The sequence below is a fragment of the Saccoglossus kowalevskii genome, chromosome 6, assembly GCF_978046115.1.
Source record: "Saccoglossus kowalevskii chromosome 6, keSacKowa6.1, whole genome shotgun sequence".
In the NCBI taxonomy this organism is placed as follows: domain Eukaryota; kingdom Metazoa; phylum Hemichordata; class Enteropneusta; family Harrimaniidae; genus Saccoglossus; species Saccoglossus kowalevskii.
In genome coordinates this window covers 11,101,809-11,124,401 of record NC_140646.1, presented here as the reverse complement: position 1 = coordinate 11,124,401, position 22,593 = coordinate 11,101,809, and the positions used below count along the sequence as shown (strand labels likewise).

Sequence of the window (22,593 nt, the reverse complement as noted above, 5' to 3'; positions counted from 1 at the left end):
GAATAATATTGTGGTATTCGGGAAAGACAATGTGGGATTCGAAAATAGCATTGTTGGATTCGAGTACTAGTGTATTATTATGGGGTTCAAATATAGTACTGCGGGAGTATATTATTGTGATATAGAATATCGCAATTTAAGCTTCGAGTGGGCTCAACATTTCCATTGTGTCAGTCTAATGAAGTACTTCCGGTACCATCATACTTTGTAGTCAGTTCAAGATATATGCGTGCCCAACATCCGGGATATGTGAATACTACATCCGGGATAAATAAATGATATAGAAATACAATTATAATTCAGTAGACCACTGCTTTATTTAGTCAATCATTTCCTGATTACAAAGTAGATTTATGTTGTTGTTGTTGTTTTTCTAAATAAAGCACTTTTTATGAAAATTACCGGGTTACTAAGTTTTTCAACAAAAAATTACATAACATTACAAGGTAAGAATCTGGCATATGTTTTAAATATTTGTTGTTGTCACGTGACTTTTGAAGTTGCGTCAGTTTGTCAATACACTATACTAAATAAAACATGTAGATTTGTTTATAACAATTTGTTCCAATCATTAACTAATCAACATTATACTCAAAGTACAATATCACCAATTTCGTCACGTCCCACAATTACAAATTTCGAACTGACTGTAAAATTATAAATCAAATACATTCCAAGCTTTTTCGAAAATACAATGATAATTTTAGCACACTGGTTTACACATACAATATAATTAATAACTAATCTTTTTTATAATATCAATACTTTTAAATGGCTAGTCGATAATTAGAAGTCGTCACATTTCAGTTATTATTATTAAATTAAGTTAGGGTACAATAGTCACGTGATATATTGGGATATCGCCGCAAATTTATTTATATAATCAGCCAATTGTAAAAAAAAAAACAGTTTCCAAACTTTGAGATGTAAAATACGATATTCTTATAAATAATGTAATATAATTAAATACAGGTGACCACAATGAGCACATTCCCGTCATAGCACACTGTCCAGACTCGTGCCGAATATTTAAGGATGACAAATTCTGATATTTCATTTTCTTCCAAAATATCATAATTGGAAATATTCCTAGAAAAAAAGGAATGTGTCAATGCTTTTGTCATTTGCAAAATTTTGTATGATTTACTTAATAAGTCCAATTTATGGAAAACATGGCGGCAGTAGATCACGTGACATGGTCACAGATTATCGAAAGCATAACTATATTTTACATATCTGTATGTTAGAAATGTTTCGGTTATTTCAAATTATGAGAATAATGTGATTTTGTTACTAAAACAAGCGACGTCAAAGCCGTTACGTGGCAGTGATCGTAAGGCATAAATCGGAGCAATAGTTGAAATTTGTTAGTGGCGGTCTAACAATAACGGGGGTGGGTGGGTATCTGTATAGCTCAAAAATGTTATTGTTACATCGGAGGGTTCGTGCGAGGCTGTCGAATCTTACGAATCTGTGCGATGTTTTCTATTGGACAAGGTCAAGTGAACGTTTACAAATATGACGCGGCAATCCGTGTACCGTGTGTGTTTATTATAACTGGGGGAATTGTTTACACATGGTGTTCTAATAACGGGCTGAGCAGTTGGTTAGCTGGTCGCCCAGTAGATTCATGTGCAATGACCACCAATAATGTAATTAACATGTATTCAAACTACGCAAAGCATTAAAACTGTAAATATGAACTTTAACTATGTCCCGCAGCACATTTGTCATTTATTTTGATACTGAATACGACGAATATATTGGTAAAGCTCCGTTCTCCGGCCTCTTTGGATACTGTAGGCATATTATCCAATGTTGTGCTGTACCTTCAGCTTTCGTTGCGACGTACATCTTTGTGTCTACTCGGATCTCATGTTTGGGGGTGGTCTGTCGTCTTTTCCTGGTTCTTTTTCTGATAAGATCAATTTGTAAAGTTTATAAAGTTCTCTCACGTTTGGTGGTATTTTGCCATCGTTGAGGGCCTCGTTCTTATACCAACTTGTATCTTCGCTTTTCATATTTGGGGGTGGTCTGGAGTCTTCAGCTTTCATATTTGGGGGTGGTCTGGAGTCTTCGGCTTTCATATTTGGGGGTGGTCTGGAGTCTGCGTTTTTCATATTTGGGGGTGGTCTGGAGTCTGCGTTTTTCATATTTGGGGGTGGTCTGGAGTCTTCATTTTTCATATTTGGGGGTGGTCTGGAGTCTGCGTTTTTCATATTTGGGAGTGGTCTGGAGTCTGCCTTTTTCATATTTGGGGGTGGTCTGGCGTCTGCGTTTTTCATATTTGGGGTTGGTTTGGAGTCTGCGTTTTTCATATTTGGGGGTGGTCTGGAGTCTGCGTTTTTCATATTTGGGGGTGGTCTGGAGTCTGCGTTTTTCATATTTGGGGGTGGTCTGGCGTCTGCGTTTTTCATATTTGGGGGTGGTCTGGCGTCTTCCATTTGTTCTTTTTTCGACAACAACAACTTGTAGAGATTATAAAGTTCTCTAACGTTTAGTGGATTTTCGGCATCGTCTGTAGCCTCGTGCCCATGCCAACTGGTATCTTTCATATTTGGGGGTGGTCTGGAGTTTTCGCTTTTCATATTTGGGGGTGGTCTGGAGTTTTCGTTTTTCATATTTGGGGGTGGTCTGGAGTCTTCATTTTTCATATTTGGAGGTGGTCTGGCGTCTTCGTTTTTCATATTTGGGGGTGGTTTATAGCTTTGCCTTTGTTCCTTTTCTGACAACAACAACTTATAAAGTTCTCTAACGTTTAGTGGATTTTCGGCATCGTCTGTAGCCTCGAGCCCATGCCAACTAGTATCTTTCATATTTGGTGGGGTTCTATTTGGAGGAGCTAGGTCGGCATCGTTTCTCATATTTGGCGGGGTTCTATTCGGAGGAGTCAGGTCCTCATCGTTTCTCATATTTGGTGGGGTTCTATTCGGAGGAGCCAGGTCGGCATCGTTTCTCATATTTGGCGGGGTTTTATTTGGAGGAACTAGGTCAGCATCGTTTCTCATATTTAGTGGCGGTTTCTGGTATACATCTTTTTTTCCATAACCCTGAAGTAAACATGAAATACTTGGCCATAAGTTTGCACGATGGGATAAATAAAGGGACATGGGATATTACATTGCTATATATTTGAACCAAGATAAGATCTTTCGGTAAAAAAACTGAATAACGACTTATATGTATATGTATATACAATCGACTGTACGTAGGATGTTCGATAATTAAAATGTACACGTGAATTGGAGTTTTCTGTGAAAGAATGCATTGAACACATGGGAATGAAGTAGTAAAAGTGTCATTCAAATGACGTGTCATTTTGTATTTCGATACTTACATGTTGTAATAATTGAACTAACTTCAACAATGAATCCCAATTGTTATCCATATTTTGTTCGGATTCTTGATTATCGTCATCATCACCAGATGGTATTGATGAAGATGGTAATGATGAAGATGGTAATGATGGCGTTGGTGACACGTATGAGAAGGAATACACCTCGTCCAATTCTGACGAACTGATATCCAATCCCGACCACGATGAACTGTCCGATTCAGTCACATTGGCACTTTGAGAAGATTCGCTTTCCTGTTTGTTATAATCGTCATCGTCGGTCTGACGATTAGGCAGATCCTCATCTTGCCGCGTCATTTGATTGACCTCACGCAATTCGTCGATTAATGCATCCAGGTTGTTGAGCAGTGTCTCTTCTTTTGCGTCCAATTCGGTGCTGACCTCCTTATCCGTGACCGTGGGCAGCTTGTTGTTTTGAGTTTTGAAGTCTTCGTTCCTCTCCGTCATTTTGCTCCACAATGCATCAGCAAAATCCCGTTTGATCCGAGAGTAGTTGCGTGGTCTTCCATCAGTAACAGCAAATAGAATACAGACTACTATGACGAGAGTTGTAATGCGTTTGGTATGCATGTTTCCAGTCCACAATGAGCACTGCAAATAAAATATACAAAAAATAAGAGTTGTGTAATTAACTTCGAGAGTACCCGATTACAAACAATGAGTCGTTACAACTATTATGCAGACCAAGTTAAATCAGGAGTGTCTTAGGGCTCTTTTCTCGGCTCATATTTTGTTTTTTTGTGATTTATAATTTATGATTTGCCAATGTTTGCCTGCGACCTTCATTAATTGTATAAGCCTGTCAACAATTTCAGACTGCGTAGATTTGCAGGCACAATACACAACATTTATTTGTTATACGATCATTGGAAACTTTCATTAAATTCAGCCAAATATAATGTGATATAATTTACCAACCAGATTAGATTATGTAATGAACGAAAGTATTTTAGCATAGATTATCCATGATCCATTATCTTATGAAGATCATATGAATATTATAGTAAGAAAACTCAGTTTTCCGGCTTGGTTGTAATGCTAACATTTTCATTCGGATCAACACCTCGAATATGCAACATTAGAGACTTGTTCGCAGTAGATTAGAGTGTTCATCAGCCGTATGGTACATCATGGAATAAAACACACGCTGACACATTAGAACGAGTACTACGCAAGTTTGTGAAATATTTGTGCTACAAATCACATTTTCAGTATGTTAGAAATAAGCTTCGCTGTGTTTTTAGAATTCGGACTCTGTCAACGTTGTACTTGGACATGGTGTTCTTGTACACAGAGTATGTATGGGAATTATTTTGTATTCAAGTTATTTTTTTTTGGCCCGAACAGACTGTTGCGCTCTGTCTCTTCATTCCACCTACCTCTTAGCCGTAATAATTTGTATAAGTGCGTGTATTTGTCTATTTTAAATTAGAGGGTGTATGTTCATATTTTAACGGTTTTAAGAACGGACTGTCTAACTTTTACCGAACATAATACAGTACCGTAATAGAACATGATATCATCCAAGCAATCACTTCCCGTAGCAGTGACCTCATCACATGCACAATTTTGAATTTGAAAAGTGGTTAAAATACATAAAACTGAGGTTTATATTTCAGACAAAATAGTTAGAAGTGTTCTTTGGATTTCAAGAAGCCAGTCGCCAGGAATAACTTGGCAGCATTTGAAAAAAATGTAATTGTCTTGGGCATTCCTAAATGATGTATACATTTAAGTTGTGTAAAATAGTCAAAGTTATAAAAGAAGATCAGACGACCTCTGAGACGAAACTCCTGGCATGCCTCATTACACATATAACAATAACACCTTTTTTTAAATCTAGAAAGAGGTGTACGACATGGATGCTCCCTCGGTACAAACATTATTTATCCAGAAATAAAAGGCACTAAGAAATACAACAATCATCAACAGATGATACAATTATTTTTTGTTTAAAAACAATGAATCCGTTGTTAAAGTTCTAAATATTATGAAGGGTTTTGAGAGCTTGCCCGGACTGAAGGTGGAGTGGGAAAAATCCGATTGGTAGCCACAGGAAGTCGAAACATAAAGTGGTTATTTAAAATAGGCTATTTAACCATTTAATGTTCTAGGTGTTTACGTCGGACGAAGATAAATGTAATGCATGAAACTGGGAACCGAATTTGAAAAAGCAGGAAAATATGTGTAATTCCTGGGAAATAACGTATATTGGAAAGTTACAAGTAATCTAATGTAATCCATTTGGCTTTGGTGTTTGACGTACTATTGATGATTGTCGATGGAGTCGACAGTCTTTTTTTATGATTTCCTTTATTGTGTCCCCAATTTCAATGAATTGTCGCTTACTCTAAAATGTATGCGTCTATGCATTGAAAATGGCAGAAGCAATTGGTTTGTAATCCATTGTAGAAAATATTTAAGTAAATTCAATATTTGGTAGTAGAGAATAATTGGAATACGTTATATAGAAAATCAAAGTATTGATTATAAGTTTTTACTGAAAAAATTCAGATAAAATCAAATTATGAGAAGATGAAGTGTTTCATTGCCTTTGTTGGCAATATCTGGCTCTTTGCAAAACAATATTACTCCAAACATTAAGTTACATGATTTTCATTGGAAAGTCACTGTGCATAGATTACAAATCAATCTAAATCTTTTCAAATAAAGCAGAATCGACTCAGCTCTGTAGTCACGTTGTAAAGCCAATGATACGTACAAACATAGACACAGAGATTTTGAGCAGGGTTTTAAATTGTCAAATAACATTGGACTTCGAGAGTAGTATTGTGGGTTTGTCATTGAAAAATAAATATCAAATCAAGAATATTCGTAATATAATATCAAGGTGGTTTATTCACACAAGAAATTTAAGTGAGTCGTATTCATCCATATAAGTTGGTAAATATGAACTGTACCAGAGAGCGGGGGATCAACAAATCACAATACTATAAGACGTATGTCCAATCACTATGTATATCTGCTAATGTTATTATTTTCAATTTAGTTATATATACTTATATATAGTTATATAATTTATGGAAAGTCAAAAACTTTTTCTTTGTTATCTGAGCTTTAACATTAGTTGCTATAACAACACGTGTTGTTGGTATTAACAATTAAATGCCAACTATAAATTATGTATAAGTGACAGGAATTACCTCACGTTGTTTATATGTTTTGAAACCATGCAACTTCCATCATGTATTTGCATATGCATGTACTCCAAATCACCATTTGTCGTTAACACTTCCACTTTGATAGTGGTTTCAAACTGCGTTTATAAATTTGACGTAGAAATTATTCGTTTCAGATTTAGAATACGCTACAGTGGGGTATCAAGAGTGAAGCATAATATATGTATCCGAGTGAAATTGTCGGTACAATAGCGATACGTTCCGAAGTCAGAAAATAAAGGCACTAAACATAATGTTTTTATTTACGCACGTGTTCAACGGATGAATTTTTCACTCAACCCAAATTCTGTAAATATTACTTCGGCGATCGGTCAATGGTAGCATAGTGGTTGTCGCACCAGACTCATGATCGGTAGACCCAAGTTCAAATCCTACATTAGGCTGAACATCAAAGGGTCGACCTCTACCCTGGGTGAGTGTGCCACAGACTCAATGGGCAGGCCAATTCCACTGGCCGAGATTCATTCACTAACGAATGCGACTTTGGGGGAACCTTGGTCAAGGTCCGCAGGTGCTTGTGATCGACCGGGTGAGTGTGTTGACACCAGGATAGCGCATTACAAATTGCCATTTGATAGAGAGATGGCCACACAGCCCTGTCATGTAGTCCCAAACATGAATATGACTTCTGTGGCAAAATGCACAATGTGTCGTCACTAGCACTTGCAATTTGCACATACAGTCAAGAGAGACAACAGTGACACTCAATGTCCGTAACTGTCGCCTGGCACAGTCATTTAAAAAAAATACACTGGCGCGACTATCGACTATCACGTGAGAGAGTATTGCCGTATTATGGTCTCGTTTAACATAGATACCATCGATTTTAATGGATGCATAGGATTACTATCATCGGTGTATAAATAAACAATTTCCTTCTTTCACAACGTCATAGTTACGAGAGTGCAGTTGCTATTGCATTTGACTGAATATTGTTCATAACAGATGACAGTTAGCATGTAAACGATCACATTCCCGTAGCGATGTACCCTCTTGTGGGCACCATTTTGAATTGGAAAAACTGTTGAAAAACTTAAAATTGAGGTTTATTTAAAAAAAATGAAACTAGTTCACATTGTCCTTTGTATTTCAAAAAGTCGGTCACTGGGAATAATTTCGCATCATTTGGGGGAATAGTTTTGATCATTCATAAATGTGTACATTTAAGTTGTATAAAGTAATCACAGATAAGAAAGGGAATGTAACTAGTACACTTAGATTTTAATTTATCATCAGTTGCTATAACAGCACGTGTTGTTGATATAAATATTTATTTCGGTTGTAGCAACCGAACATGCAATACCCTATAAATGATGTAAGTTGTATAAACTAAATAGATTTAAAACCTAATGACTTGTACAAAGGGTGGTGTGAAATAGACAACCACATTTGACATGGTTGAGCGGTTTGAAATTATGGGATAGAATTCTAAAACTGTTAAAATGTTTATACATAGTCCACGGTTACTAAAAGTAACCGTGCATAGTCGGTTGTGCTGTCGTGCTTGTATTGTTAATTGTAAAAACTGAAGAAGCAATCTTTGCATTCCTTCCAAAAAAACGGGGGGAGAGATCACTCCATAGTATAACCAATGACACTACCCTCCAGCAAAAGTTCAAATGGTCCACCCCTAAAAACTATTACGTTCAACTTGTTCAATGATATCCTTTATATGTGTTTTGAACCCACGCAACTACGTATTTGCATATGCATGGATCTGGAACATAGACCAGTTTTATTTAACATGCGTTCATTTTGAGGGTGATGTTAAACTACATTTATAAATTGGATATAGAAAAGTATTGACCAGCAATCTAGGTCCTCAGATGTAGAATACACTGAAAATTGGAAACTGAATCCAAATATCTGAGTGACAAAATAGCGGTGAAATAGTCAAGTCAGAAAATAAACACGCTTAACGGTTGCACTAGTCGTTCATCCGAAGTAAATATTGCCTCGATAAACTGCACGGGTGTGACTACCTTTCCTATTGTTTACCGTTATAGTCCAATAGCTTTTAATGAAACCGCATTTTGTAGGTTCCAATCATCAGTGCAAAAAGCACGAGTTGATTGTTGATCCTTGTTTTTTCTCTTGCACTATACCATTATAGGAGCGAGAGACGGTTGCCATGGCGTTTGGTCCACTTTAATAATGAGGGTTATAAACGTTTGCACTGGAATCCGTGGGGAGGTGAAACTCGGACATTGAGCTGCTAACCGAGTACAAAATACAACCATGCAAATATAACAACAAAATTAAAAAGTTTGTAAATTGTTATTATATATGACTTCAAGTTCGTATGGTTTTATCACCACAGCCCCTAGCAATTTAATAATATTTCAAAATAAAGCCAAATCTTACCATTTTTCTGAATAAAATAATAATAATATATATAACGGTATTCTACAATGGGTTAAATTAATACGAGTTAGAATTAACAGCGGTAATTACGTGTAAAGAATGGAAGGGTTAACATGTAGACACTCGACTGCCCGTGTTGATTACACGTAATCCGTTACTCACTAAAACACGATGCCGTTACGCGATTTCATTGTAAACAGCCCGACTACTCTACTTGGCCGAAACTGTATGTTAAAATGACACCATCAAAGAAAAGCTTTAAACTGAGCACGATGTGTTTGTACATTTACTTCTTTTTCAGTGAACACGTTGGCAAAAAAGGTTTCTACAGGAATAGTGTTTAAATACCTTAAGCAGATTCGAGAAAAAATGTCATATTGGTACTGGTGACCAACCAGGTCTACTGAAGGTAAGGTAAAGTGGGGCATTATACACGAATGAGTGTTTACATAAGATTGTCACTGACTCACCTGAACGGACCTAGTTCATTAAATGGCACTGGTAATATGCCACACTTTTATATATAAAAAGAAACTGCGCCCTCCGTCCCACCGGAAGCATGACTCACTCAATTGTGTACGAAAAAAAAGTGAAATTCATCGGAACAAAAAACAAAGGAGTAACCCGGTCGCCATCGCAACAGTAAACAAACAACATGTCCCCACTCCCGATTTATGTTTTTATTCTTCCGGACCGTTTTCCGGTCTAAAAATAACAATAGGTAATTATATCGCACGCGTATTTAGACGCAGAATATAGGAATATGGTCATCCAAATACACAGAAATGTAGTAAACATGACGCAATACTAACAATATAAGAGCCCTTTTTAACACGACAACCCATTTACCTATAAGTTTTCAGTTTGAAACAATTTATCTTTCGATTAAATCACTGAAAGCAATAAAACAATATATTCCTCTCCCCTTCTGTTACAGTATGCCAGTACTATATCACTCGAAGAGTTTCTCAATATATCAAACGAGTGATAAGACGACATGCTCGTGCATGCGTGAATGGACACCTAGTTAATTGGTCGGAATGATGACATTACTAGCAAAGAAATAAAGATACTAATAATACATAGACAATCACTTGCTTCTAAGCATGTAGTTGTCATAGCAGATATCGTTATAGTGTCGCTACCAAGTAATTATATGAACAGTGAATACCTGTCAATGACGTCACCTTATGCTTCATTGGTTTATACTGATTGTAAATCTTTCCGCACTGTCCTCCCGTCAATGACGTGTTGAAACATTGCATTCTCGACCAGTGTACGCGAGAATGTTTTGAATACAAAGACTATTTGTCTTCTAAAATAAAGAATCCATTCGCATCTAATAACCAGGTACCAAGACAGCGTGAGGTCGCTAAATTCCATAACGTGATAGAGATGGGTCGTTTGTAATGACCCTCGACATTCCCGCTGTTTCGACCTGTTTTTGGTGTGAACCACGGCGGCGACTCAGTTGAAAACGAAAGTCCAATGCGTACGAGCGATGCAAAATTAAACGTTCTACTGTTGTACTGAGATACACATCATAGTCGAAGACATACATTACCAACTTAACGACCCTGTGCAGTGCAGTGTCTAAACTTTGTGAGTGCCAACTAAAATAGCGCATAAAACATGACCCGCATACATTATAACTCGTGACCCTGAAATGCTTGAGGTCAATATACCACTCAATGATGTTTATCCAATGATATCATTCATTTTCATTTATATTCATATTTATATCAGCTCCATAATCAAATACATGACACAGATAATGGCTTAATATTCTGACACGTGACTTAATACAATACGTATGTATATCATCATAGATTATGTATACTGCATGGTGTGCGAGTTCGGAAGAGCTACTCAAGAAAAGCACCTCGATTACGTACATGTGAAAAATATAAACTTACCAGGTTGTTAGAACAATATTCCCTCTCTCCCTTGTCGCCACGACGTTAGTACCGGCAGAAATGCCAATACGGTTATGGTCTTTGTGGCGGTTTGAATCTCAACTGCTCCGAACGTTGACTGCGAATAGACCAAATAGTATTGACGTCGACATGCGTGGCGTCCCTTGCCGGGAGGTGTTTTCTTCATTGATATGTAAAACGCTATTGAATTGTCGGACAGCCAGTGGCGATACTTCTGAAGTACATTTGCTCGTTGGGAGTGGTTCCCGTGTATAGCATAACAATATGACCGCGATTTTTTTTTTAGACAAGGCGCATACCAAGATATATTGCAAATGAATCACTGGTAATAATTAGATAACGTACAGGACCGCGTCGTTCGTGAGTATATTTCACCATGATGCGGACCATTGGCTGGTATTCGCGCGAGAAGTGTTTGTGTGACTTAAAAGGCAGCACATAGAGATAATATGCTGCCGAAGTTACTTTTTTCGTACATTACTTTTTTTCTCCGCGAAGTGAGAATTTGGGGGGGGGGGGGATTAAAACTGACTGAAGAAAATGGTGTGACCGGAAATCGACTTTATATATTTCATATTTGTCCAAAATTCGTTCACTATAAAACCAATACAATTCAGTTAATGTAACCAACGCCACATTCCATCCCATTCCACCCCAGTGAATACAACCACGCCCTGGACATGTTTATCTCTGACATAAATGTGAAACAAATTTTGCTAGTGAATGTCGTGCGTTCCGTCGAGGGGGCGAGACATCGGATATTTATTTTTTTTCATATCAACTTTTCTTTTATAACACAATAACATTGTCGCTATTACGCAGGTGTTCTCACACCCTTTGTCATGTGACACCTGCCTTTATGCAAATAAGTAAGAGTTGGTTGAATGAAAATTTGAAAAACGGTTGACTAGTCGTACGCAGCTGCCACACCCCTGTCTAGACTCTATCTGACCCTTGCCTAAAAAGGAAACACTCCCCGAAACAATGAACTTTATTTCCTCCCACCATAAGCTTGCGTGTACAAAATTAACTGGTCTGTAAATCCAACAATTTTCATAGCTGTTCGGTTTAGATGTTTTGTTGAACACGTCCATTCCGCCAATAATACTTATAGTACATGATATACAATGCTACACTATTCGGATAGTGATCCGAATATTTTGTTGTAATTATATAATTGTTCCTCTTGGTAATGTAATTCCTGCGAGGAGTGTATTCATACTCCGTAACCATTTGAGCTCCCATATATCAGTGCGGTATGGTCGGATCCTGTTTAGTATAAATACATGTGGTATACACATACACACAAACTGATCTGATTTTGTAAAAGCGAGGTGACATCTATTTCTCCAGCAAAATCGTTCCTTGTCGTATAAAGATGTACACGTGAAAGAAAAACACAGTCAATTGTTTTGAAGTTTGTACTAATATATAAAACCCACAAAAGATACCCGGAAGCGGACTTCAGTTCGTAGCGCCGCCCATTCCCATCAGTTTTACAGATTTGAGCCACCGAGTATCCAATTAATGGTGACCCATAACCCAATACAACCCCAGTTATGTTGGTGGGTACAATGTGAGTGCGTAATAAAAGTCAGTCAACTAAATCACACATACAAGAAATCATTTGACCATTTGAAAATGGAGTCGTGGTAGGGTGGTAGTTATAATATGTTTTACGTACACATGTATTGGAATGTTTTTGTTGACGCTTTTTTTCAAACTTGAATAGTATTACTAAATGTGTATGTATACAATTGTATGAATGTCTAAAACGCACAGGATTGACATAGTTTCTTTTTAGTTTAATAGAATACATAATTTAAACTGTATTCTTTGGAAACATTCCACTACATTGAACAGAGTTCTCTTTATCTCGTCCAGCTAATCCAAAGTGAGTTCTAATGTCTTACATGGGGTGGCGGGGGCGGCTGCTGGCTGTCACTTTAGGCAATGGAATAACCGTTTCTATTCTACACCACATCCTATAGCGACAAAGCGCTCCTTTGACTTTGCAAAGGTTGCTTAAACCGTCGATATCGTTTTGATCTGCAAAATTATTTCTGGTCGAATTAAATGACATCGCCGTCACTAGTATACTAGTACATCATGCTGATGTCAGAGAAGCGCCCTGTCACCAGAAAGCGCGGATTAAAGAAATGACGTATTGCTACCAAATGACTCACAAATTATGTTTTCTCCTATAACGTGTTTTATTGTACAAATCATATTAACAACAATTATTATGGGCAACTCGTGTTTGCTGGAATTATGAATTAAATTATTTCTTTCTTTTTTTCTATCATCACACTTACCTTACTAGGACTTGACAGCTATACATTGGGGCGGGTATAATATGTGTGGCTCGAATTCTTTAATAACTTCAATAACACCATGATTCACGTTCTTTTTTATTGAAATATCTAACATTTGTTATAAATTTTGGACTGTGACAAAAGTTAGACCAAATTCCGTATTTTGGTCTGACAAAAAAAAATGAATTCCCGATGATGTCTTGTAAAAGGGGGGGGGCAGGAATGATCACCGAGCATCATTGAACATTGGCGGACTTAGTGTGTGTTCGGGTACTAGTTTCCGTATTTTTGAGAGGTGCAGCCATGTGGTTAACGTGTCGGGTGTGCACTGCACATATTACCTATTATCGGAACATGCCACACCTCCGTCATACAAGTGTATTTCGATACAGTGTAGGGATGTCAGCCCGCGATATCTTGTGTAAATCTTACTTACCCCATGTGTTATAATGCTACGTCATAGGAAACACATATATTTAGTATGTATTCCAGTGAATATCCAAATAGATGAGTATTACGTCAATTGCACGCGGTATCTTCATCAATCAATGCCACGTTTGATGATAATTGGATTCTTAAATAATTATATATTCAACTTTCGACGAAATAGGCATTCGATGAAATGAACTGCACCTTATTTCACTGGATACATTTAGAAGTCGGTGGCGTAAATCCCACTCACTAAAGTTACATTACATCTCTAAGTGTAGTAGCTATACGCACACCAGTATAGAAAATTATAAAGTCGCAAAATAAATCATCACAGTACCCGGGCCGAAAAATAGAATCATTGTGTCTCTGTAATGAAGTTATTTACATTTTATCTTTAGCTGAAATTATTTTTTTGAAAACCAACCTAAAACCTGTTAAAACAAATCGCTATTTATTTTTGAAGGAGGAAAATGGCTCATAAATTGCCGAACAAATGACAAAAAGGGATTAGTGTATATTTCACGCAACATTGCGTGTACCGGAAGTACTGATAACATATCGTCGGGGTAGTATAAACATACAGAGACGGAGTATAAAACGTGTTCTGTGGGATATAAGTTTTAGGATGAAAACAATATTAACTATAAATTTAGTGACCACGGTAGGTATAAAGAGGCCATTGGAATCTAATATGATCATATCTTTTACTCACTCCGTCTCATCTCGACCATTCACCTACCGCCTAAAATGTAGAAGTATTTGTCAGCGATGTGCATATACTCGTATGGTACCCAGATACGCGTACCACGGCCTTGTTTTTGATATACGGCGCATATACGGTCTGACCATCTCACCGGAAGCAATATTTGGGGCATGCTAAAACACAGGCTATTGAAGATGTCCATCCATTTTTTTTGTCAACCAAAGATATTGTTAGTCTTTGCAGCATTTGTGAGGTTTCGGATAACCAAGTGTTTTTGTGAAAAATAGTTGATTTCTGGGAATTGTTTGCCAACTTGAACGTTGTTAAAATTGGGGTAGCGCCGTAAATTCATTTGAAAGATTATCATCTTACAAATTATATGTACCTGAAAGTAATTCCAGCTGCATAAACTTTGACGCATTTATCACAAAATGAATTCACCAATCTCACGGCGAGCAAGAATCCATATAACATGGACTGTTTGGGTGAGCTTGCGCATTTCCCCTCTCATAGCTTCGTACTCCACAGTTTTCTTTTCTTTTTGTCATGTAAGCTTTGACCTCAAAACTTTACGAGTGACGTATGTTTAATTGTGCACATGGCTGGACTTTTAGTTCTTATGAATAATTATTATCGATATAAAAATGCTAGTAGGTAATTGTAGTCCTTGCTAAGGTATAATATATTCAGACGTTTCGAGCAACGTCATTCCATCAGTGTAATATCTAGATTCCATGTCGATTACCAATGGGTGGCGCCAGTCATGTTGTCAATTTCTTTTTAAACCGTTAGTATTTGATCGGCGTCCGTGTTTGTAGTAACTAAAAGTAGTGTCAAACTCTCGTTAGCGTTGATCATCAAATCAAACTAATAGAAAAGATAATAAAATGGCACATGATCGCAAAGTTACATTGTATTGGGGCCAGTTTAATAAATATATTCATTCAAATTTAAATAAGAATAAATTGCAACAATGAGTCAGTGACGAAAAAAAGCACGGAATGTCAACAATCGATGTATGATAGTGTACGTCTCTATTGGTCAAGGTCACTGAGAAAACTGCGAACTGAAATAGTTGTGAGCAATTTAATGACACACAATACTAACATGTGTTCAATAAAACCCCCATGGTATACTAGTTAAACCTGGTTACAATCCGATACAGGTAGCTCAGTGGCCATGGTCGTATCATTTTAACTTTGGTGACTGGAGAACATCGCCTCTAACTACACAATGTAGTACAACATGGGAGCAGAATTAAAGAAAAACACGTCATTGTGCATTACAAATCGCCAAAACTACCTGAGGCACAGACTAGTTTTCACTTCCGCGCCCATCCCAGCTATAAAGTGATATCTAAACACCATTTTGAGCATTCTAAACATCAATGACAATAACAAAAAACATAGTTTGTGAAATCAACGGTAAACTAGTCCCGAGATAGAGTCGAATAACAACTGCTCGTGCTGTTTGGGATTAAACTAATATTATTGAAACCATTGAAAGTTCCCTCGGCCACCCAAGGTAAGATGCCCTTATCTTCAGGGGAGTGCATTGCCATTGTCCTAACAAACTGCACCGTGTTCTTTTCATCTGAGCTTATTTTGAACTGTATGACTAAATCAACTTGTATAGAGACGTATGACTATGGTACGATATGACACCATTCAGGACTTGCTACGCCACAAGTTGAATGGGTATCAATGTACGTACATGCAATTTACGGTCACAGAATCACGCACACACACACACACGATTCGAACTCACGACCAAGACAAAGTGCCATGCCATTGTAAGTAGACTACTATGAACCCGATTAAAGTTACGCTGTACATAGCTTGTCCAGGGAAACGTCTTGGTATTTATATGATCTTCATTGAGAAAAATAAACCTAGATGTGGGCCCGGCTTCATATTATGGGGGGATAGCTGGTACAGGTTACAGGAAATAAAAAAGGCATTTTACGTTTTTACAGGAAATAAAATGAAAGTTCAAAATGTACAGTAAAAAATTTTTTTTTGCACTTTACAGATAAAGCTTTCCTAATTACATTTTTTATAATATATTTGATAATTTGTGTTTAAGAATCAATATTGGAAATTGCGTAAGAATTACGACATTTAATGTGGAAAATGCTTTATACGCTTACAAAAAATAAGATCATTGTACCAATTACGGACGAATAAAATAGCTGATTACATTTTACACCTTGCCCATGTCTACGAATTTACGTTTTTTATTTATTTAAATTACATTATTACGAGAATAAAAACAATTGATTACAACTTGCGAAAATATTCTTTGGTGTAGTTGGGTGCGGAACTGTGTGTGGGGTGTCACCGTGTGTGTGGGTGGGCAAAGTACTGTAAAGTACTTTATTTTAGTTGAAGTTAATTTTCGTTAAAAGACTTTTTGGTTGTTTTATATGGAGTTTATTTCCACTGATTTGTGATGAGTTGAATGCAAAATATAGGGAAACAGGTCTGTTCGCTTGATTTGTTCCCACTAAATCATGCCCTCAGCGAAAATAGCGGAAATAAATTCCGAGTGAAAATCAAGTATTTTACAATAGTATATAAAGACTCCTCGTGGAATACCCGCCTGTTGAATATTACGTACAGTTAAGATTCACCTTTTTCGGGTTCATCAACAATTTTGACCACTGATTTGAATACATTAAGAACGTCTATCCTGTTTTTGACTTGTTTTATCTGTTCGTTTATGTGAGCATGCAGGTACAAATAGTTATTACCAAACGCTTCAGCGTGGTATTAAGAATTTGTTTTCAGGGTTGGGTGATACCAAGGTTGAAAATGGTTGCACATATGGGTGTAATTCCTGGAATTGCAATAGAGAGGGTTCAGGCCGAAATACAATGTATAGTGTTTCCATGTTTCGTCTGATATTTCTGTGGTATTCTGCTGCTGTAAATAATGCAAGATTTGTTCCGAAATTCAGTGTGTTGTGTGCACTCCAGGGTTATTCGTTTTTTTCTCAAAACACCCCTATTTTTTAATGGCAATAGTCCAATAGTTTCACCCCAACTGGGAAATCTGCATTGTTGCTTGAATGAGAGCTAATTAAACACATTTTCCAGACCGGCGAAAGTGTATGCAACAACCAATTTTAACAGCCTGTCACGTGATTTTACTCTGAATGTCAACAAGAAAGAGGCTAGTCCATTTTACGCAGGAATAATTGGGGGTAGAATATGTGAGGGATAGTATCAACAGAGATGTGTATACTGAAAAGTAACATCTATCTTTCTTTTGCATTACTTAGCATTTCTGTTTTAGTATACTGATTTGAAAATGTTGAATTTGCATGATTTGCGATGTTTTTTTTAACTGAAACTCCCCTATTGATTGAATGTCGGGTTTGAAGAAGAACGGCACACCACGTGATTCGTTTGAATACAATGGTGAAGGGTTGACACAAATTTATGTTGAAGTTAAAAGTTTCTCCACAGAATTTTGCATTGGCAAACATGCCATGCTACTGCGGTACTTCACTGACGGGATGACTTTCGTCGACAGCGGTCGTCGCTGAGCCGCACGCTACAACTTCGCTTGTGATGTAACTTGTTAGCCGTGGATTGAATTAATCTTCATTACCGGTTAAAATGTTGTTCATTTGGCGTTGGTAATCTTTATTTGTAACTGGGTAATGTCGCAACGTCGCCAGCAGAAACATCCTAACTAAAACCGGGCATCGTATATGAAGTTCGCAAAAAACATTCAGTCTTTAGAAGTCACTTAATTGTATTGCTAGGACGTATTCTGCCGTTAAATGTATTATTTCCATCCGCTTTGCGATAGTATTTTCTAGATTGGAGGCAGTATTTACATTTCATTCAAAGTTCAAAGTTGCGTTGAGATTACGTTGATACAGTGTAACAATGTCCGTCGGCGCCGGTGTGCAACGTAACCAAAATAAAAGACATAATCATTTAAACACTGCTATCACAAGACTGGTAGGAGGTAATAAAGTTGGCGCGAAAGTATTCAAAAAAACAGTTTCTGACTGTTGCCATGGTAGCTGTGGGCCAGGATTGTTTTTTTCCAATTAGTGACGGTACAACCTGCCTGTCATGTATGAACAAAATTAGCTAAGAGAGGAGTTAGAAGCTGTTGCTGGTGAAAAGTTACCCCAACGTTGGGGTCCATTTTCTCGGTAATGAAAATAGATATAAAAAACAGTAAATTGTTGCCTACACTCAAGCTGAGTAGAATGAGCTATGTCCGTGCTTTTTAATTAAAGAAATGTAAGGTGTAATACATTTGGCGTGAAGGTATTAAAAGAATCAGTTTTTGGATGTTGCCATGGAAACGGTGGTCAGAATTTGTTTTCGGATTTTACAAAAAGTAACTTTGTGCCCACACTCAAGCTAAGTAAAATAAGCTATGTCTGGGGTGTCGTATCCTAAATTTGTAGCAGGAGATACGTTTAGTGAGAAGTTATCAACAAAGCTTGGACGTCCCATCGTCCGCCTGCACGGTGTTGTTCCGTTCGGACATTCCTCCCTCTACAACACCGTGCGGTAATTCTATTCATAACCGTGTATGTCACGTGGTTGCGCGATAGAAAGTTTACCGACCAATAGAAAGCTTTGTTACAATGACTGCCAGAAAGCGCCTCGACATCTAAGCCAACACAGCTACCACTGTGTGCAGCGACATTTATTCTCGGGTCAGGCATTTTCACCGCCTGGCAACCATCATGGTGAAAACAAAGGGTGTGCTTAAACCGAAGAACGAAGAATGTATATATATGTTGTGATTAAACAGTATGAACGATGAGTGCATGTAAATGTATTAAACTGTTATGATTAAACAGTATGAATATTCTGTCTTCGTTCTTTGTTTTTCGTTCTTCGTTTTAAACACACCCGACAACAAATTTTCAGAAAACGGTATTTTGGGATGGTTGTTGACACCCCCCTGAACAGTGTAACAAGATTACCCCTACATATGCAACATATTTAAATTTGGTTGTTTAGGATGTCTTCAAAGTTTGTGCTGTTTTCTCGATTTTAGCTATTTTCACCGGCTTTTCGACCGGTGTTTCACAGCAGCTCACCCGGCAGCTCGCGCAGAGCCCATATAAATACAAGGTAGAGTGGTGCGCGTCTTAAATAGCAACGTTGAGCGTCTCGTGAATTAGTTCCGCCCCGAAGATTATGATAGCTTGGCCAAGCGCGTTGAAGAAAGAAGCAATATGATTGGCTGTTGGTAAACTGATTCTAAACTGTGAGGGCATTGTCACATACACGTAGTCCTAATGAAATACTTCAAGGTGATAGTGGAGTGCTTCGCCGGAACATTCACCTTGAAAATTCAAGATGGGACGTTCAGTTGTGAGACATGACAAAATAAACGGTGCCAGTGATAGATTTCGAGTATGAAAAAACAAAATAAACGCAATCAAAGGCGCCGACCACGCGCGTTGGAAATAAAGAGAACGCGTTGCGACGAGTAATCTCGCCTGCATCTTTCACTCACGCAAACGCACACACATGCTATTTCCGTATATTGAATACGTTGGCAACGGAAGGGACAAGTTTAAATCATCTTTGTATTAACACAACTTGAAAGCAACAGTTTCACACTGAATATATGTTTATAAATTATCAAACTAAACATTCAATGAAGCGGACTGCGACGGTTAAGACGAAAAGACAAGGCTAAGACGAAAAATATGTGACAGTACGATTATGTTCGTCTACTACATGCCCCGGGACTACACGTTCAAGTATCCAACTTCCCAATACATTTTTTTTTAGTATCAGCAATAATTTCTAGTACTGCCTGGATAATTGCGTATTATTAGTTTACATCAGATAACCCTGTACAGGATTTTTTAACAATGTCTCAAATTTCCGAAAGAATATTCAAATAAGTTGGGATGAATATGAATTGAATGTCAATCTTTTACAAATCAGCTATTAAAACAGTTCACCACCACGATTATGGTGAATTGGCGAGTTATCAACGAAGACGACGGGACGTCTCCAATCATGAGCTGGCTGGTTCGAATTTATCCACTTTTACAGTGATGAATATTGCATTCGAGTTGAGTTACTTGTAATTACAAGCTTGATTTACATTTTTCCTGGGGTGTTTTTTGTCAATGTATTAAATATAAGTGCGTTGGGAAATAGCATAATTATATTGCGTCAGTGAAAGAGGCTGGTGAGACTGTGTCACAACGCGTTCTATTTATTGCCAACGCGCGTGGTCGGCGCCTCTGATTGCGTTTATTTTGTATTTTTATTTTGAAAATGTATCACTGGCTGCATTTTTTTTGTTACGTCTCGCAACTGAACGTCCAAGCTGACTTTGTATTGGCTGTAAGAGCAATCCCAGTGGAGCGGATCGCCAATACTATGTTCATTTGCATATCGACCGTGAAAATACCGAAAACATTATTGCATGGGTGATATGCAAATTTAATAGTTTTAGTCAAAATAAGTGACTGCCTAGAAGTACCATTATTCTTGTTCAAATTTCATTTCACTCGGCAAGTATATCCATGTACCCAAGCGTAAAATATCGTACTTCTAAATATTGTTTATTTCTGCTATGTTTCGAAAAACGCTACTCTTGAAAGGACTAATTTGTTTGCTCCAAGACCTCATTTGCATATGTGGTGTGGAAATACCGATTTTGATTTCAGGGACGAATCAAAATAAACTGCAGTACATATGTAATAATGTGAAATACTTCATTTTCACTGTAAACATTTTTCCGCTAAAATAAATTCCAGTGAAAATGCCATTTCCTACATACCCCATTGAGACTTGACACAGCACAGTGAAAATTGGATTCACACGTGATGCTTGAAAACGAAAATAATTAAGTGAAATTCTATGTGACTTCATGAGAGTTGGAAATGAACAAATTATATGACACCCAACCCTACCATTCCATACACAGTGTAAACTACACCCCCAAAACATCCATTCACCGATGTATTCTATTTGACTTCTCAGGAGAAATTGAAATAAACAAATTATATGACAACGAACTTAATTATAATTTCAGCTTCTAGTTCAGCACTGGTTAAATAAACTATGTCGTCTCTATGCCAACTTGAAGTTATTCATTGCTTACACCATTGACTTCAAAGTCTACGTTTCAATCCGAGGATTAATTGCATTGGAGTGCCAGTCTTTTATTTTTCTATTGTAATGTCAATTTCTTGCGATTACTCGGAACATGAAGCTGTAACCACAGACTGTCTATGTTCTGTAGCTAAATCCTGGTATAAGTACCGGTTAGGCAGGCTTGAACTATGTATTTGAAGCCAGCTGAGAGGTAAATCCAATCCAATAGATTTCTCATTGTTTGGTAACTATTTGCTGCAAATGCAACAAAAATCAATATAAAAATATTACCCACACAGCCTTCTACAGGTTACTTGTATCTTCATGATGTGGGAAAGACAACGTCAGTGCTATGGTTGGCGAAGAGCGCCACCTATGGTGAAACTTGCATAAAAATTACTAACCGGCACAGCGCGTAGGATTTCTTGAAAACTGTCAGAAGACAATTCTTACATTTTTATGCCGACTCTGCTCCGGTTGTGTCTCTCTAAATTTCTAGAATCACCTATTTTGATTAATTTAAAACGCTAATTACGGGACATGATATTGAAAAAAAACCATAAGAATGAATCAAACCAATACAAACTCATCTAATGATACTTTGAATAACGCGATACCGCTTAGAAAAATGACAACTAACAAAATATAAAATCAGATGTTGTATAGTAAATGTTGCCAGTGGTATACGAAGCTTCGTGCGTCTTTTAGTTCGAACGCATATCTTGCCTCCAACAGGTTGTTGAACCCCGTAAATATACCCATTTTGTTCTTTCACCTCCCACTAACACTTCGCTGCGTAAACCTCCAAGACCCGTTGGATTCGTTGTTTACGTCCGCTTCGCTGCGATCTATTGAAAGTAAGCCTCCAGGACCCGTTGGTTCAATAAAATGGACACACTGATGCGGTCAGGGGCCAAATGAGCGACTCCAGACGTAGTGTCAAAAACACGCTTGTATGCATTCTATTCTGTTGCTATAGTGTCATCATGGCTTGGTTCATATTCTCTGTAACGGCATATCAACTACATACCATTACTGTGACTAATTTATATTTGCGACGAAATGGGTCTTTCAATGCAAATGATCAGTTAACTAGGCGTCATAGCCGTGTTTAAGTTGGGTTGAAAGAGAGGAAACGTGTTTTTTCCGGAAGTCAACTCAACCTGTAGCACAGCGGCACTT

General features: G+C 37.5%; 1 protein-coding gene across 1 annotated transcript; it reads right to left on the bottom strand.

Moving 5' to 3' along the window:
* Positions 1-292: 292 nt before the first annotated feature.
* LOC100372735 (uncharacterized) lies at positions 293-9,402 on the bottom strand. Its single transcript, XM_085500047.1, has 3 exons — positions 9,390-9,402; positions 3,338-3,946; positions 293-3,050 (listed from the first exon to the last, which is right to left on the bottom strand). The coding sequence occupies exons 2-3, from the start codon at positions 3,923-3,925 to the stop codon at positions 1,863-1,865; spliced, it is 1,776 nt and encodes a 591-aa protein (XP_085356173.1). The 5' UTR covers positions 3,926-3,946; positions 9,390-9,402; the 3' UTR covers positions 293-1,862.
* Positions 9,403-22,593: the final 13,191 nt, after the last annotated feature.

Coding starts and splice junctions, on each gene's coding strand:
- LOC100372735 (XM_085500047.1), bottom strand. CDS start 3,925: ATGCATACCAAACGCATTACAACTCTCGTCATAGTAGTCTGTATTCTA. Junction 3,051..3,337: donor TAGTTCAATTATTACAACAT/GTAAGTATCGAA, acceptor TGTTTACTTCAG/GGTTATGGAAAAAAAGATGT.